This window comes from Microtus ochrogaster, unplaced genomic scaffold, assembly GCF_000317375.1.
Source record: "Microtus ochrogaster isolate Prairie Vole_2 unplaced genomic scaffold, MicOch1.0 UNK5, whole genome shotgun sequence".
NCBI lineage: Eukaryota > Metazoa > Chordata > Mammalia > Rodentia > Cricetidae > Microtus > Microtus ochrogaster.
In genome coordinates, this window is record NW_004949103.1 from 88,755 (window position 1) to 105,652 (window position 16,898).

Here is a 16,898-nt window from a genome sequence, read left to right on the forward strand (position 1 = left end):
CCTGCCTCTGCCTCCCGAGTGCTGGGATTAAAGGCGTGCGCCACCACCGCCCGGCTTTGTGTTTCCTTTTTGAAGTTTTTTTTTTCCTCTGTAGGCCCATGAAGGCTCCATAAGAATTTAAAGGCCAGGCAGTGGTGGCACACGCCTTTAATCCCAGCACTTGGGAGGCAGAAGCAGGCAGATCTCTGAGTTCAAGGCTAGCCTGGTCTACTGAGTGAGTTCCAGGACAGCCAGAACTGTTACATAGAGAAACCCTGTCTTGAAAAACCAAAAAGAAAAAAAATTAAAGGCTAAAATGGTAAGTTTTATGTCATATGTTGTTTACTTTACCACCATAGTAAAAGCACTTGCGTTTCTGTTTACAGAAGCGTTAATAATTTTTACAGAGCGCTGAGGCTGTAACTCAGTTGGTAGAGCACCTGTCTGACGTGCATGAGGCCCAGGTTCTAACCCCAGCAGTGTAAGCTTATAATGCCATCATGTAGGAGATGGAGACAAGAAGACCAGACGTTCAGGTCATTGTTTGGATACACAGTAAGGAACAGCCTGAGATACCTGAGACCCTAAAGAAAGGCCTGTTGGTGGTGGTGCATGCCTTTAATCCCAGCATTAAGGAGGCAGAGGCAGGTAGATCTCTGTGAGTTTGAGGCTAGCCTGGTCTACAGAGTGAGTTCCAGGCCAGCCAAGGTGATACATAGAGAAACTCTGTCTCAAAAAAACAAAACAAAAAAAACCCACCAAACAAACAGAAAAAGCAATCTTGTAGGACAGCATTTGGTGATGATCTTGTATCTAACATAGTGAGGATGCTTCCGTGACACTAGTGTTTCCCTCTAAGATTTTCGTGACAGAAGTATCACTTTTAATCAGTGCCTTGGTTTTGGATATTCGGTCCCTCAAATGTTTTCTTTAAAAGCAATAGTCTCTGGATAATCTGCATAAATATGTATCTGAGCCTTGTCAGATCAAAGTGGCAAAATTCTACCAAAGCCCACTGTGCCTCTACCCTCCAGGCTCTACGGGACTGCAGTAAGTGCCGGAGGGAAGTCTGTCTTCCCATGGAGATACACAACCACACACAACCCTAATTATACCACTGCAGGACCAGAAAATAGGAGAGAGAGAGAGAGAGGGAGAGAGAGAGAGAGAGAGAGAGAGACCATGCACCTCGTGAATGAATGTGTAAATGTGGGTGGTGGAAGTGGCCACAAAGGACAAGGGATATGAGGAGTCTGGGTGGTACAAGTATGCCGAAATTAGTGTCAACCAGTACACGAGTCTAGCTGTGGTGAAACTGTGATCTGAGTATTTGTGGCTGGGTCAGATAGTAGGAAGTTGTATTTATGAAATATTAAAAACCAAATAGAGTAAGCACAGCCATTATGTGAACCTGGAGGGACAGAAGAAAGAATTGGGGAGAAGGTGGATGCATGAGGCAGAAGCCAGGCTGGGGCATCCCTCGGGTGTGGGAAGGTCTATTATCCAGGAGGTAGAGCTCTGGCAGGTTATGAACAAGGTGCAGTGTTCTTGTTTGAAGATGCCAGGACCACTGGTGCTCTAGGAGGGGAGGAGGTGTCACTACTCAGACAAGGGGGCAGGACTAAAGAGTAGGTGGGGCCAAGGGCCAGGCTCACACAGATGGCAATGGGTGGGGGGCGGTACTAGATCTGGCTACAGGGTTGCTGAGGTGTGGACAAACCTTGTGGGGAGAAATGGCTGATGCAGAGTGGACCCAGGTGTATCAGGGCATGGGCCTGTGGGATTCTGGGCTGGTAGGCAATAGTGGCCCTATGGCACAGGCCCATGTTGGCCAACCAGATGTGCTGGCTGGAAAGTGACACTCAATCTATAGGATCGGGGTTCTTTATTCTTTTAAGGAACTGCTTTAAGATAAATACCTTAAAAATACATCTGAACATAAAGGGAAGCTGCTCCCCAGACCCAGCCTCTCCTGCACAGAAATGCCAGGACCCCCGGGATGAGTGTGGGGCCAGGTACACAGGTCCTCAGCGGACAATGCACCTCACGATCCCTCAGACCCACACTTGGTTCTGAGGACCCTGTCATGAACCAAACCTCCACTCTCTGAGTTCCGTGTTCCTGTATCTGCTCTCCTTTCCTATACCCTGCGTCTTCTCTGCCTTGTGGAGAGCCCTTCAATCATCGCAGCTCTTTCCAGGCCTCCTTACACCCTGAGTAGAAGGAGCGTCCTGTCTACCTCTAGACGCCACCTAGAACAAAACTCACACCCACAGTGACCTCATTAACTCCAGGACTAGTGATCTGGGTTGGCTACTGACCCAGTTACCAGCAGTATGAACACTGACATCAGCACACAGAACATCCATGATGCTGGTCAGAGAGGAGTGGTCATTGTTCATCAACCATACATGTCCAGGCACAGGTGAACAAACAGGGAAAACAGACTCCAGGATAAAACTGAGTATGGTGGGGTATGCCTGTGGTCTGGTACTGATGGAGTAGAGGCTGGAGAAGCAGAAGTTCAGGGTCGTCATTTGCTACATAACGAGTTCAAGGCCAGCCGGGGTTATAGGAAACTGTCTTAAACCCCACCCTCATCCTCCAACCAACAAACAACAAGAAAGAAAACAGATTCCAGAGTTAAATCAGGAAACAGTGAGAGCAAGGGCTGTCTGACACCTCTGTTTATTTTAAAACTAGTTTGCTGCCTAAGATAAGCTGTAGGGTGCTCCCAGAGACTTTAGAATAAATTTTCTCCCAACCACACCTGCACTCACCCAGGAGCAGCAGGCAGAGCAGGGAGGAAAGGCATACCCAGAAATGGCAGCTGGTTCTGCAGAGCTTCCCGGAAGGCCAGCCCTTGGATGGGTAAGGGCCAGGTACTATACTTCAAAGCACCTACAAGGGTCTATTAAAACGAGGGACAGGGTTTTTGTGTTACAGGATCAATTTTCAGAGACATAAAGATAAGGGTCAATACCTATTCTTAAAAACTCTCAGACCCTGGGCAGTGGTAGCACACGCCTTTAATCCCAGCACTCAGGAGGCAGAGGCAAGTGGATCTCTGTGAGTTCGAGGCCAGCCTGGTCTACAGAGTAAGTTCCAGGACAGCTCTAAATCTACAGAGAAATCCTGTCTCGAAAAACAAAATAAACAAACAAAAACTCTCAGACCCATGCTGGTCAGCATAAACAAACAAGATTTAGAGTCCAAAGAGTTTTCTGTTTTATTTTTCAAAGAGGTAGGACCAAAAAAGTACACCATTTCCTCTTACTGAACCAGAGACACCTGTGAGCCAGCACAGGCCTACAGGTCCTCCTGGGAACAGCCACTTCAGCCCACTTTATGCGAGCTGGGGGCAGCTCAACATCCTCAGAAGGCAAGACACCTCCAGATTCTGCTGATGAGGGCATTTTAAAGGGGCAGCCCTGGAGTGTGATGTGGTACTCTGGATATGTTGAAGAGAAGAGAGAGAACTCTGTAAGGAGAGGGGGAGTGTATGGGGAAGGGGACCAGAGGTGCTGGACCATTAGAGGGCTCTGGAAACACCAGCCATTGCTCAAACATTACTCTGAAGACATCTAAAACACACAAGCCAGAAGCCTGGCAAGGAGCAAGGCTTGGCACCAGCACCCGCACTTGCCTGTGCAATGGAAGAAAGTGCCCCAGTTTTGAGAGACCAGAACACTGACTGTCCTGAAGTAGCCCTCCACCTCCAAGTCCCCACTTCCCATGGGAAAGTATCTTCAGCAGGCTGCTGTGTGTCTGTCTTCTATGTTCCCTAGGTCCTGCTGTGGCCTAGATCTGGACCCATCCTGGACTCTATGCCCTTTCCTTCTCCCCACAGGATGCAACATCCCCACTCTGGGCCCAGCTATGCTCCTGCATTTCAGGTGGTATAACTGGACCATCCCCCAGACTGCAAACCCAGGCAGCCTTCACCAAGCTCCCCAGTCCCATGAACACCCACCCGACAGAAAGATGGAGCACAGAGGGGGAAGAAGCTCCAACAGCTGGGCTCTGCCTGTGGCCCCAGCACTGAGAATGTCCAGCAAGTGACTGAGCACAATGTCTCTGAGGGATGTGAGGCCCCAAATCCTGCATGCTTTTCTGATGCCATGAACCCCACAAGAATCCAAAGGCTCACCTGTGAGTTCCTTGTTCTCCCCAGATCTGTTTTACCATTCTGGTGGGAAAGGGCCCACCAAGTCTCCTATTTAGACAGGAGGCCACAGCTCACCTGAACCTACTGTGCTCCATCTCCCCACAGGCCAGAAGTTATTCGCTTAAACCAACCTATTCTCCTTTGAGAGCTGGGGCCCCTCATCCTCCTGCCACCACCGAGCCTGCCTCCCACAGCCCTGCATGGTTACTCTATACCCAAGAGACCCTGCATGGTGTGTGGGCCTGAGTGGCAGGGCTCACTGTCTGTCTGTAACAGGAGCTCCCACAGCCCCCACCAGGGGAAGCATGAAGTTCTCTAAACACTTGGCTCCTCATCTGCCAAGGGAGAACAGGGGACCAGATTGGGACTGCTAGGGGTTGACCGGAGCCGAGTCTGCAGGGTGTGAGCACCATCACCAGTAGCCAGGAAGCGGAGGGCACTCACCACACAATGGCCAGCCGAGGAATGGTGAACATGAGGGCAGGTTCATAGTCGTCGATCATGTCCTGGGTCAGATAGCCGAAATCCAAGGCTCTGGCAGAGGGAAAGGGAGTGAGGGGTATTGGTAGGTAGACTCCACGTGTTGGGAGCAGAGCACCCAACCTTCCTAGTAACCCCAGGGGACAGGCAAGTGAGGAGAGTGGCCTGTATTACATCAGTCATGCATGGAAGACAAGGTGGTGCTTTGCTTGGAAAGCCCCAGAAGAGCGGCCAAAGCTCAGTCTTTTTCCTGCCTGCTCCACCTGTCCCAGAAAAGAATGGAAGGGCAGGAGGTGGGTGGTATGTATGAAGATACCCGTCATTCGGTCAGTGTCTGTCGTTACCCGTGCTTTGCCTACCCTTGAAGCCAAGGCAACTCAAGGGTCAAGCACAAACACGGGGCAAGAATATTACCCAATCCAGCACTCCTAGAGAATCTAGGTTAGTTCCCGTCCCCCACAGTAAGCAGGTGGCTTTCCCAACATAACACCCCATAAACAGGTGCTGCACCATCAGGACTTCAAAGCAAAATGGATTTTCTGTCACCCTGTTTTCTGGCAATTTGAAACACTTGTGAAAGTAAACCCAGCGAACGATCAGCCTTTTAAAAATAACAACTTGTGGTGTGATTTAGTCAGTTTCAAAACCAGCACTACTGTCAACACTCTGAGTGAATCTCAGTCCCAGACTCTGTTTGGAGACTCTGACTGAACTGACAAACAAGGCCTGATGGAAGCAGCTATGACCCAGCTACCCATGCTGATCAGGCCTGCACCCACAGGGACCCCTGTGCTCTGTGAGGAGAGCAGAAGCAGGAGGAGGAAAGTGGGAGATGAGGATGCAGAGAGGAGAGGGAGGCAGGGGGCCAGGGAACTAGGGGATGTATGTGGGGGAGGGGGATCTAGACAGCAGCTGCTGTCTGTCACAAGACTCCACTAAAGCACCTGCCCTTCCAGCCAGAGCAGAGGGAACCTGGGGAGAGAGTGAGTGAGGGCACTGCCTTCTGGGTACAAGCAGGCATGATGGGTAAGGAAAGCAGCAGGGTGCTGTCTCCCTAACCTGGGTGTCCCTGACAAGATACCATCTAAGCAGCCTGCCCTCACCTCTCCACTGTCTCGCAGAACAGCACGATGACCTCCTGCTGCACATAGTACTCTCTGGGGGACTTCACAGGCACCATGGCTGAGACATAGCTGCAACATGGAGATTGTCAGACCTTTGTTCCCCAACTTCCCAGGCCTCCCCAAACAAAGACATTAAATCAAAACCACAGCCCTTGATACTACCACTACAAAATGCCAATGAGATCATAAATACGCAGCTCCAAGCTTTACAGAGATAATTTAAGTCAGAGTTGCTGCTAACCCAGGCTTTATGTGGCACTTCTTCATGACCCCAGTCCTGCTCCAGTTCAGACTTGATTGCCATGAAACCACCCCATCCACTTAAGTGTTCCCACCTTGACCCTAGCTCTGAGGAAGCAATGCATTAGCATATATGAATCCATGAATGGGGAGCAGGTGCCTGGGACAACTCCTCCCCCCACAGAGTGCAAGGTCAGACCCTGTACATCCCAACTGCCCAGGAGTGGTCCCAGATATGCACAGGACTCAGGATATTTGCTGAGCAGCTGTGGGATGCTTATCTACCTGATCCCAGGTGAGAACGCTTTCAGGCCTTCTAAACTACCAACTCTCTAATCTTTTTCTTGCTATGAGACCCAAGAAAATAATACTCAACTGTCTGCACCCTGACTTCTGAGAGCACACCTTCTTCTAGAGGCCATTCGTGCATCCCACACTCAGTCTTTATTAACAGAGGCCATGAAAGCAAGGATCTCCTGTCTGTGAGCATCAAAGTTCAGCAGGCCTCTCCTGAGCCCTGTGCCCCAGGGGTTGTGACTGCCAGAGCTCTGCTGGACTCCAGGACCTCTGCTCTCCCTCATCCCTCGAAGGCTCCCCAGGGGATAGTCACCCAACTCCTCCTTCATCATTTTCTACATGGAGACATCAAGACGTGCCCCCAGAGCCGGAATCCCAAACTCATGAGCAAAAGTCATGGTTCCAAAGATCTAAGGCACATCCACGGGGCCCTCAAGGTCACCTCAGCTCGAACTCGGCAAACAGAACATCAAAATGCCTCAGCGCTTCCCGCATCTTTTCCGTGTAGGTGTTGAGGTCTCGTAGTGCCTGGTCACGGAGAGTGCCCCGCACATCCTCCAGGCTGCGTGTCAGTTCCTTGGCCAGTGGCCGCATAGCCATGCTCTCGAGCTCACGATTCATGATGATGGAGCCAGCTGCCAGGCACTGTGGGCAGGAAAGTATGCTTAAGAGTGACCAGTAGCTCTTAGAAAGAGCATGGCCTCAGGGAATCTGACCCTGTGCACCTCAAGACCTCAGGGCCCAGTGTAAGACACAATTCAAGGGGTAGATAAACCCAGTAATGTGATTCTTACTGCCTCCTGGCCCAGGGTGACTTCTAGGAGCCAAGAGCATCCAGAGGCCACACTTGGGGTTGTGTCCTGGAACAAGACAGCAGCAAGAGTCCAGCCACCCTCCAGGCCATGACCTTTATGGGAAGTCATAGATGCCTCTTGCACACATACATCTAATGCAAATAGGAACATGATCTCCCCATACACATAATCATCCACTAAAAATGTACCCCGCTCCTGGTTGGTGAGGAGGCCTCCATGTACCCCAAGCACCCACATCTGTGAGAGACCCCAGGCTGTGCTCAGAAACACAGAAAGTTCGTCTACTACTCTCAAGGTGGAGACCAAGGAGTACACACAGCCTCCAGTTGGCTTCTTCTGGTATAGAAAAGAAGCTCAGTCTACTAGCTGGCTTTCACCAGTTTAGGGCAGAACCAAGCTACCAGCCAATCCCATCAGCATGACTCAGGACAAGAAGCAATTTCCTGTCAGCTGGGGCAATGGGTTACTGATTTCCCAGGTCTATCCTGAATGGGAGCATTAAACTGCAGGTGCCAAGCCTACGCAGCAGCCACATTAATGGAGCAGGAGGCACGTAAGATCTGGGGTTGCACGGGGAGGGGTGTCAGGGACTCGAGGACAGCACAGAGGATCACAAGTTGCAGTCATAGCCCTGGGATCCTCTGGGTTTTGAAAACACAGACAAGGGAGATAAGCTGGAGCTTCACTTTGTTGAGGAGTACAGAAGTCCCCAGCTAGGAAGTAAGTCCCCTACAACCCCATTGGGGAAGGCACGTTCCTCGTGCCTCAACTGTCTCACTGGAAGATAAGCTATGGTGAGATGCCGAGAGAGGTCCTCTGAAGACTGAGGGCCCCCTTATGTTGCCATTTCAGCGGGCAGGAGAGAACTCTGCTCACGCTGGTATCTGAGGAGCAGTGACAGGATCCTGGATGCTTGGGGATCTAAGAAGCCCCTAACCACCAATCACACGAGAAACTTCATCTGCACCGGCAGTGTTGGGAAGGACAGGGGCATGGCTCTCCCTGATGGTCCAAGGGGCCAGTGGCCAAGGAAACGTAGACCACATCTTCTGTAAACAAAGGGTGGGTAGAGCCCCTGGAGGACACCAGGCATCTGTGTCTGCAGGTGCCTGTGGGCAGGTTCACAGGGACGTGGCTGGAAAGGGGTGTTCAATGTTAGGACCAGGAATCCCAGCAGCTGCCCATTACCTCAGCTCCAAACCACAACTGGCCAGCCAAGTTGTCATGCCGGATCTCCTCAGGAAACTTGACGCAGAAATCCCTAGGGGCACGGTCTTGAGGGATACACTCCTCCATGATCTGATTAATGATGTTTAACACATTGTCCTGAAACAGAAAGAAAGATTGCTCACCCGAACTACACACACGTCTGGCAGCACATCCTGCCTCCCCACAGCAGGCTCAGAGGGAAATGCCTACAACCATTCCCTCCTGGGACAATACCAATGTGTCCCCTAGTGGCCTGTTGCTAGAACACAACCCTGTGACTTGGCTGAGAAGCAGATTTCATATCACTCTTTGTAACAACTGAGCAGTCTTCATAGAAAGAAGACGACTTCTCTCCTGCCTGCCCCCTGCATGTCACGACTCCCCCAGGTGCCTCTGCGTGCCCAGACATATTTTCTCGGACACTGAGTCAGTGGACTGCTATGAGAACTTGGCTCTGGGGACTGGGGGGAAAGCTCAGCAGATCCAACGCTTGCTGTGTAAATAGGAGGACCAGAGTTTGGATCCCTAGCACCTACTCTTAAAAGAAGCCCATGGTAGCACAGCTGTGACCTCAGCACTGGGGGAGGGGTGGAGCCAGGAAGACCCAGGGGACTTGCTGGCTCCAGTTTCAGAGAGAGATCTTACCTCAAAATAAGGTGGAGTGCAACTGAGTACTGCTGGCCTCCACATCTGCACACAGGCACCACACAGGCACCACACAGGCGCACACACACACACACACACACACATGCATGTGCACGCGCATGCGCGGCTTTCAATGTCCATTTCTGAAGCATTATTATTCACAGTACAGGCCTGGGCTATCCTTGGCATGTCCACCTACCTCTGGGCAGTGACAATTGCTGAGGGCCACCATTGAAAGCAGCCCTTGAACTATGTGAAAGTCTTCCCCAGAGTGGGGATGTCAGTTTCTACAACAGAGTTAACATCCAAGTATGAGCAAAAGGGTCCCTCAGCCCCAGTGATGACCAGCTGGGGACCCTCGTCCTCAGTTTTCTCACAGGCTCAGGGACACAAATCCACATCTTACCAGGAAAGGGAGTCTGCTGGGTCAGCTCTTTCAGACACTCCTCCTCCTCCAAGCAGTAACCCTGGTCTGGGACCAGCAGAAGGACAGCCAAGCACCTTATACAAAGGCAGCTCCAACTCCACCCCAGTGGCTGTGCTACCTATGGCAGGGCACGGACTTTCCTGATCTTCAGAAACAAAATGGAGACCACAGTTCCACGGCAGCTTGGAGTCTGCATACGTTATAGTTTGTAAAACTCGGGACCTTCCGTACATAGATGCTTGTTTGTTCTGTTTGACACAATGTCTCATTTTGTAGCCTGGGCTGGCCAGGAACTTGTGAGATCCCCACTGGGATTCCAGTTGATAGAGCTGATGGGGAAGTTGTGCAAATCAGGGAGCAGAGCCTCCCTGGGGGAACAGGCCACCAGGAATAGGTGTATTCTCTCTATACATACGCACAAGCTATAAAGAGTCCCATGAAAGAGAAGCTCAACAAAGCCAAAAACAGTTCAGTTGAGATGGTGAATAAAACTGACAAACTAACACATTCAGGAGACGCAGCTCACAAGAGAGAAGACATCGCTACACAGCCTACAGATATTAAAATGGCTGCACGAACAACTTATGCTGACAACTTAGAAGAAAACTACCTTGCAGTAGACTCCCAAAGCTCTTCGAGAAGAAACAGAAAACCTGAAAGGTTCTGTATATTTTCAATAAAATGAATCTAAGGTTAGAAATATTCCCACAGAGAAATCTCTGGATCCAAACAGAAAAATAACAACAATTTGACACAAACTCATGACCCTTTCCCTCAAAAAAAAAAAAAAAAAAGCAGAAATGAGAGCATCTCCCAACACGTTCTATAGGTGTGCGTTATCCAGACACCAAACCTTCCTGAATAGAGATGGAGAACTCGTATCGTTTTAAATTCATTTTGAGGCTGAGACTTATGTACACCAGACTGGCCTCGAACTTGCTGTGCAGCCACGGCTCTCCTTGAACCCCTAATCTTTTCTACCTCTCAAGTGCCAGGTTACAGGCGTGTGACAACATACCTGGCCATACTATATACAAATTTCCTAACAAAATTTGAGGAGGTTGAATAAAAAGCATGCTGTACCATGAGAGTAGAGAGAGAAGCTCTAGATTCCGTGCTTCTAAGCAGCATGCCTGACCTCTTATGTTTTGTTTTTCTATTTTGTGGCTGGTCACAGGCATTGAACCCCTGGCCTTACACACACTAAACAGAGTTCCTATGTCCCAGCCATTCTACAGTTTAAAAGTCTACTTTTGTTAAGAATAGGGCCAATATCTGTCTTTATGTGATGCCCAGTTGATTCCTCTGTCCTCTTTCTCCTAGAGAACTGAATGGTACCTTCCACCACTCTAACAGCCATGGCCCTCTGACTTAGAGGCACCTAGCAATGCCATTGTTTTTTATTGTTAAAATATATGTAATAATGCAATACAGGAGTCATCTTGTCTGGCAGGACCAGAGGAGTGCAAGATTTCTTCCAAAGCTACATAATTGTAACTAACTACAGAAGTGGTGAGAAGCCTGCATGTATGGACTGACACGGTATCAAACTTGCAGCAGTTTGCCACAGCTTACCACCATTTATGTGATGCCCTGATTGTTATCAGAAAGTGGATAAGGCATATCGTTAAAGAAGGAAGCAGGAGCCATGGTGGTGCACAACTATACTTAGATGGCTGAGACAAGAGGGTTATGAGTTCAAGCCCAACCGGGCTAAGTAAAACCCCATCTCACAAAGCACATGAAGAAAAAAAAAAGAGAGGAAATGAAATAAAGAGGTGAGAAAGAGAGTCACGGAAGAAGAGGAAAAGGTAGCATTTTAGATCAGTCACTCAGTACCCACCCAGTTTCTACAATAAACTGAGTGCTCACTGTGTGCTAGGAACTGGGGGTGAACTAGTGGACGTCACAGACAGAGCCCTGCCTCGCAGCACACGCATGCAGCTGATGCTGGGCAACGGCAAGAATAAAATGGAAAAACGTAAAGGTAGTCAATATCATTTACCATAAGAAACTAGATATCCCAATAGCCACAAAGAAAATATTTGACAAAACTCCAACATCCATTCCTGGTAAGAACCCTTGGCAAGCTATAAATAGAAGACAACTTCCTTGTCATGGTACAGGGGTTCTGCAGAAATCCTACAGCAATACGCTTGATGACAAAGGACTGACCACTGACTGTCCAAGGTGAGAATAAGTCTGTTCAGCATGTATGCCCAGCACTGAACTCCAAGAGGGTTTCAGGGAGCAGGGTATGGCACACAACACAAAAATGAAGAGAGAAGTAAAAATCTGGGGTTGGAGAGATGATTCAGAAGTTAAAAGTGTATGCTGCACTTACAGAGAACCCAAGTTCAATTCTCTGCACCCTCACAAGGCAGCTCACAATTGCCTGTAGTTCAGCTGCAGGGGGATCTGACACCCTCTTCTGGCCTGTACTCATGTGCACACACCCACACAGTTACACATGCATACACACAATCTAATAAAAATAAAATTTTAAAGAAGCACAAACCTTTATTTGCAGAAAACATTTATACAATATCTATTAGACTCTAAAGAACACTGTCAAAACTAGTACATGAATTAGAAAGTGATCCATGAAATGCATTTTGGAACCAGGCACAGTCCAGCTACTTGCTGAGGCAGAAATATCTCTTGATCCCAGGAGTTCAAGTCCAGCTTAAGCAACATAGAGACTCCCAGCTTAAAACTGCAATGTGTGTGTGTGTGTGTGTGTGTGTGTGTGTGTTTGTTTGTTCTTTCAGTTTCTTGGCATACAATCCCTAAAACCCTTGCAGTTTCTGAGGTAATAGAGTCTTTGCCTATGTTAATGAGATGACAGGTAGCCAGGCTCAGAGCAGCCTCAGGATAGGACTAGTCACTCTAGGGCACAAACTCAGGAGAGGGCATCAGTCACACCTGTGCAGGAAACCAAAAGACAGACAGGGTTCAAAGGGCTTCTGGGCTGGTAAGCTCATCTGCAGTCTAGGATGGTAGTATTTTCCAACTCTACAGAGACAGGGGTGCCCTGTTAAGATCATGTCCGGATATCACCCTGAGTGATCTACACACACGGACACCTGCCTCCTTTGTCATAAATATCACAGGTAAAGGAAGCACTCACCTGAACTCTGACACTGTCTTCAGGAAGCATTGGAACCGCTGAACTGAGGGTACCCATATGGAAGGGCGGAATACTATGCTTCTATTGCCAGAGTGATAAGAGATTCTGTAAGATGGGAGGGCAGAGAGCAGCAAGAATAGTGCAGTGTGACCTGTATTCCCTCGAAAAGGCCTCAGGTCACAAGATCAGTTTATAGAAATCCATTATCTTTCTACAGAGCAGCACCAAGCACTCACAGGCTAAACTCGATAAAGTAGTGCCAGCTGGAACACCATGAAGAGACATGAAATGCTGGGTTCACGGGCAAAACTTGCACAAGGTGCCGAGGATGGGAACTAGAGCCCCCAAGCTACACATGCTGGGCCTAAGCCATCTAACAGGTACCAATGGGGCTAGGAAGCACTGCCATAGATGTCTGGATGGGGCAGGGGAGAAACTGAGTCAACACAGATAGCATGGCCATAGAGGAGCTAAGAAAAAGAGAGAGCTGAATCCTGAACCTAAGAGGCTAGGAAGGGAAGGAGGTGTGATTGTGGTTGTGAGGTAAGACAGGGAACAGGGTCCTGGGAGCCAAGTAACAAGGAATAGTGCTGAGGGCTGTGCACAATCTCTTGTCCCCATGCTTCCCACCCAGACCGTAAGATAAGGAAAGGAGGTGTGTCCTTAAGAAACGGCCTGGACCTAAGTGTTCCCCCAGACCCTTCTCACAGCACAAGGCTCACCGTGATGAGCCCTCACCCTTGACCTAAGAAGAAACCACCAGCTTGACATTTTTTCCCCAGTCTACCTAAAATAATAGTCACTGACATCAATGCATACCTAGCTAGTCAGAGAGAGACATTAAGCTGGTCACAGTCATATCCCAAAGAACCCACAGCTGCACTCCTTCCCAACAGACAGGAGCAGGAGGAAGGAGCCTTCAGCCCCTCTGAGCATCTGTCCTGCAGGTGGCTCCCTAGTAACTGTTGTTTCCAGCAGGAGCTCCTGGAAACAGGGAAGCTGGCCCTGGAGAAGCCTAGAACCTCCAGACAGACACGTGGTAGGTGGAGGCTGTGTTGAACATCTCAGAGCCACAGGCCCCAAAGAAGGAGCAGATTATGATGCACAAGCAGGGCCTTTACACCGGAGCTCCGTGGGAAGAGGCCATAGACAAGAACATGGGAACTACCGCCTGGAGGCGGCCTGGAGATGATCACCCTGGCTATTTTGTGGAGACCAAGTGCAGCAAGGCCCTGAGGACCACAGTGACAGAAATGGGCTGGCTGTCAGGTGAGCATGCACCAGCCGCACCTCCCAGAACAGAGGACCCAGCCAGAACTCACAAAGAAGGTTCCTGAACTTTCTGAAAGGCTGTGCTTGTCACTTGACAAAACTTTGTCCCTGCTGGAAACACCTCGTGAACGCTTGCTGCACTGGAAGAAAATGCTGATGGCAAGGTATTTTTAGCAGCAGCTTCCAGGGCTGTCTCTGAATTATGCAGCAAATGCTCCCAGCACCATGAGTCAGCAGCCAAGTGCAGTCACGTCCCCCACTAGCTCTGCACACATTACCCAGTGCAGCCAGAGCAAGAACCTCCCTATCAGCTCCTGGCCCTCAGCTTCTGCTCTTCCCAAATGCCCAGTACAGTTAGCACTTGTACTATGTCTATCTCCCAATCCCACATCACCCAGCCCAAAAACGCTCCTCTTGGGTCTAGTTTCTTCATTACCTTCAGGGCCCTGATTACAATCCTTCCGGGCGTGATCAGATGGCAAAGGTACATACTTACCAAGGACAGGTCACAACATCCATCCTTGTTTACACTTACCCAAGCAAGAATCTCCCCCCCCCCAAGACCTCCCCCCTCAAGATGAAGATGCATACCCCAATGCCCCCACCTGCCCACTCACCTGGCAGGAGCGGAACTGGCTGACGAGCAGTGTGCACCTTTGGGGCTCCTTCCGCCCATCCAGGCTGTCCAGCTCTGCAGCCACCTGGTTCAGCTCCTCATCAGCGTAGTAGAACTGGGCCAGCAGCTGTGGGTCTGACCTCTGCAGGAGAGAGATGTGCCAGGAGCATGAGGAACTGGTAACTGCTGGCGGAGACACAGTAACCGCTGACCTTGTTCCTACAGGGCGGGCTGCCATTGGGATGATCCCCAGGGCTGAGTCCCTAACCTGAACTCTTCTACCCCAAGAAGTCGCCATGTCGTCAGATTTCTATATGAGAACCTTTAGGAATACAACCAGAGCCGGGTCACTTAACTCATCCTATACAAAAGATTCGCATTAGGATCACAGGTAAGAGGAAGAGAGAGGCACAGGGCCCTGGGATGACAGAAAAACTCTTGTGGGGGGCATTATATAAGTCAGGCCTGGTGGCACACACCTGCCAGCCCAGCACGAGGGAGGCTGAGGCAGGAAGACTGTATTTGATATAAGCTTGAGTTATGTAATGAGATTGTATATGAGAAAAGTATTTAATTCACAAGTCTAAACAGAAGTGACAAAGATGGCCACTGAAGGAAGTAGCCCAGAATAAGACGCTAATTTCCCTCCACTGAAGCGAGGACTGGCAGGGCCTGGGGTCAGTCCTCCAGTCCTGCCCCCTCAGCCCCGTTTCTGTAACACTGGGGAACACCCATTTCCTCAGCTCAGAGGCCTCCTTTCCACTGGACTCATAGGCATTCCGGTCCTGCAATAACCGAACTCTAAGTAGAACTCAGGCTCCCTGTCTCTTCCATCAGGCCGGATGCCTGCCCACTGTCTCTCTACTGAAGCCTCACTAGCTGGCGTCTTTTTCTACACATGCACAGGAGGCCCAACCACTCTGGGCCTTAGCACAAAGGTTCCCTAGGCTCTGAGGTATGAAGGACCCCTTCCCTTAGACCTGACAGTACAGGATTCAGAGAGATGAAGGGAAAGCGGGAAAGCCCCAGCATGCTTTGGGAAAGGATGCTCATGACCGCAAGAAGAAAGACATGGGAGAGGGCTGAGGATACATGGCTCAGAGGGAGAACATCTGCCTTGCACGCACAAGGCCCTGGTTCAACCTCTATTACCAGAAGGAAATAAGATCCAAGAGCGTGAAACGTACCCAAATGTACCAACCCAGATTTACTGTGATGCTGTTCACCTGTGTGCACACATGCACACACAGAACAAAAGTGACACCTGGCCCACGCTCTCCCCCTCATGCATGTGGCTGTGTTTACACCACAGTGTGTTAAACATAAGGGAACTTCTGGCCACTATTTGTATTTTCCTTTTCCTTTCTTTTCCTTTCCCTCGGTGCCCCCTTCACTGTCCCTTCGCTTTTGCTCTACAAGGCCAGGCCTCAGGGAGGCTTTTCTTTAACTAGAGGGCCTTCGTCACAGACATGCACCAGCCCTGAACCTCCCAGCCAGCCAAAAGTACTGGAAGGGGAAGAGGAACCCCAGTTGTGGCCAAGAAGCCCCTCATGGGACTTGAACTCCCAGGGTCACCACTCAGAATTTGCACAGCACCTCACAGTCAGCTGTAGTGCCTGGTCAAGAAAGGTATCAAACCTTCCCAAGGAATTCTGTAGACAGCCAAAAGGCCCTGGTCTAGATGCAGACACAGCATCCTCTGCTTTACGTGGGTGATGACATCCTCTAGGAGGAGAGAGAAAGGCCCCGGGTGCCACCTTCCCCTCCACACCTGGACTGACTTCTCAAGCTACTTCCACACTCAGGAGGGCTATGACACAGAGACACTGTGATGAGATACGATCAAGATTTGCAGTTGGGGTCTGGAAGATGCCTCAGTGGGTAAAGGTCTACCGTGCAAGCATAATGCCTACCTGAGTTCAGCTCATCAGAGCCCACTTGAGGCCAGATGCAGGAGCACACGTCTATAACCCCAGCACTCCTACCACAACAGGAGGTGGAGATAAGAGAGGCCCTCTAAGCTTACTACTGAGCAAGCTCGTAGGCCAGCTGGACTGCACACAGAATAACAACAAAGAGAGCATGTCTTCAACAGGACCAATGTCCAAGGCTGTCTTCTGACCTACGCATGTGTATCATGGCACACCCACCCACATTCACAAACACTAATCCATGTGGGCAAGCACGCATGCACATATGCACACTACACAACTGAGATGGCTCAGCACATAAAGCCAACAACAGTGTCTGAATGCTGGGCCCACATCATGGAAAGACCCAGACCCTGCAAGCTGTCCCGACCTCCACATGCATGGACAAATGAAATAAGTTTAAAATAATTAAAAGAAAAAAAACAGGGTGGGCTGGATGGTAGTAGTGCATGCCTTTAATCCCATCACGAGGGAGACAGAAGCAGATGGATCTCTGAGTTTGAGGCCAGGCTAGTCTATAGAGCGAGTTCCATGACATCCAGTGGTACACAGAGAAACCCTGCCC

General features: G+C 49.9%; 1 protein-coding gene across 1 annotated transcript in view; it reads right to left on the reverse strand.

The window, feature by feature from the left end:
• The window catches only part of Zfyve28 (zinc finger FYVE-type containing 28), a 94,534-nt gene that overhangs the window by 33,727 nt on the left and 43,909 nt on the right, over window positions 1–16,898 (reverse strand). Inside the window, exons 2-6 of the mRNA XM_005365899.3 lie at window positions 14,404–14,544; window positions 8,292–8,429; window positions 6,731–6,933; window positions 5,731–5,820; window positions 4,592–4,681 (exon numbers count right to left, since the gene is read on the reverse strand). Of these exons, the coding sequence (XP_005365956.1) occupies window positions 4,592–4,681; window positions 5,731–5,820; window positions 6,731–6,933; window positions 8,292–8,429; window positions 14,404–14,544 (662 nt within the window). The remainder of the gene's footprint in view (window positions 1–4,591; window positions 4,682–5,730; window positions 5,821–6,730; window positions 6,934–8,291; window positions 8,430–14,403; window positions 14,545–16,898) is intronic.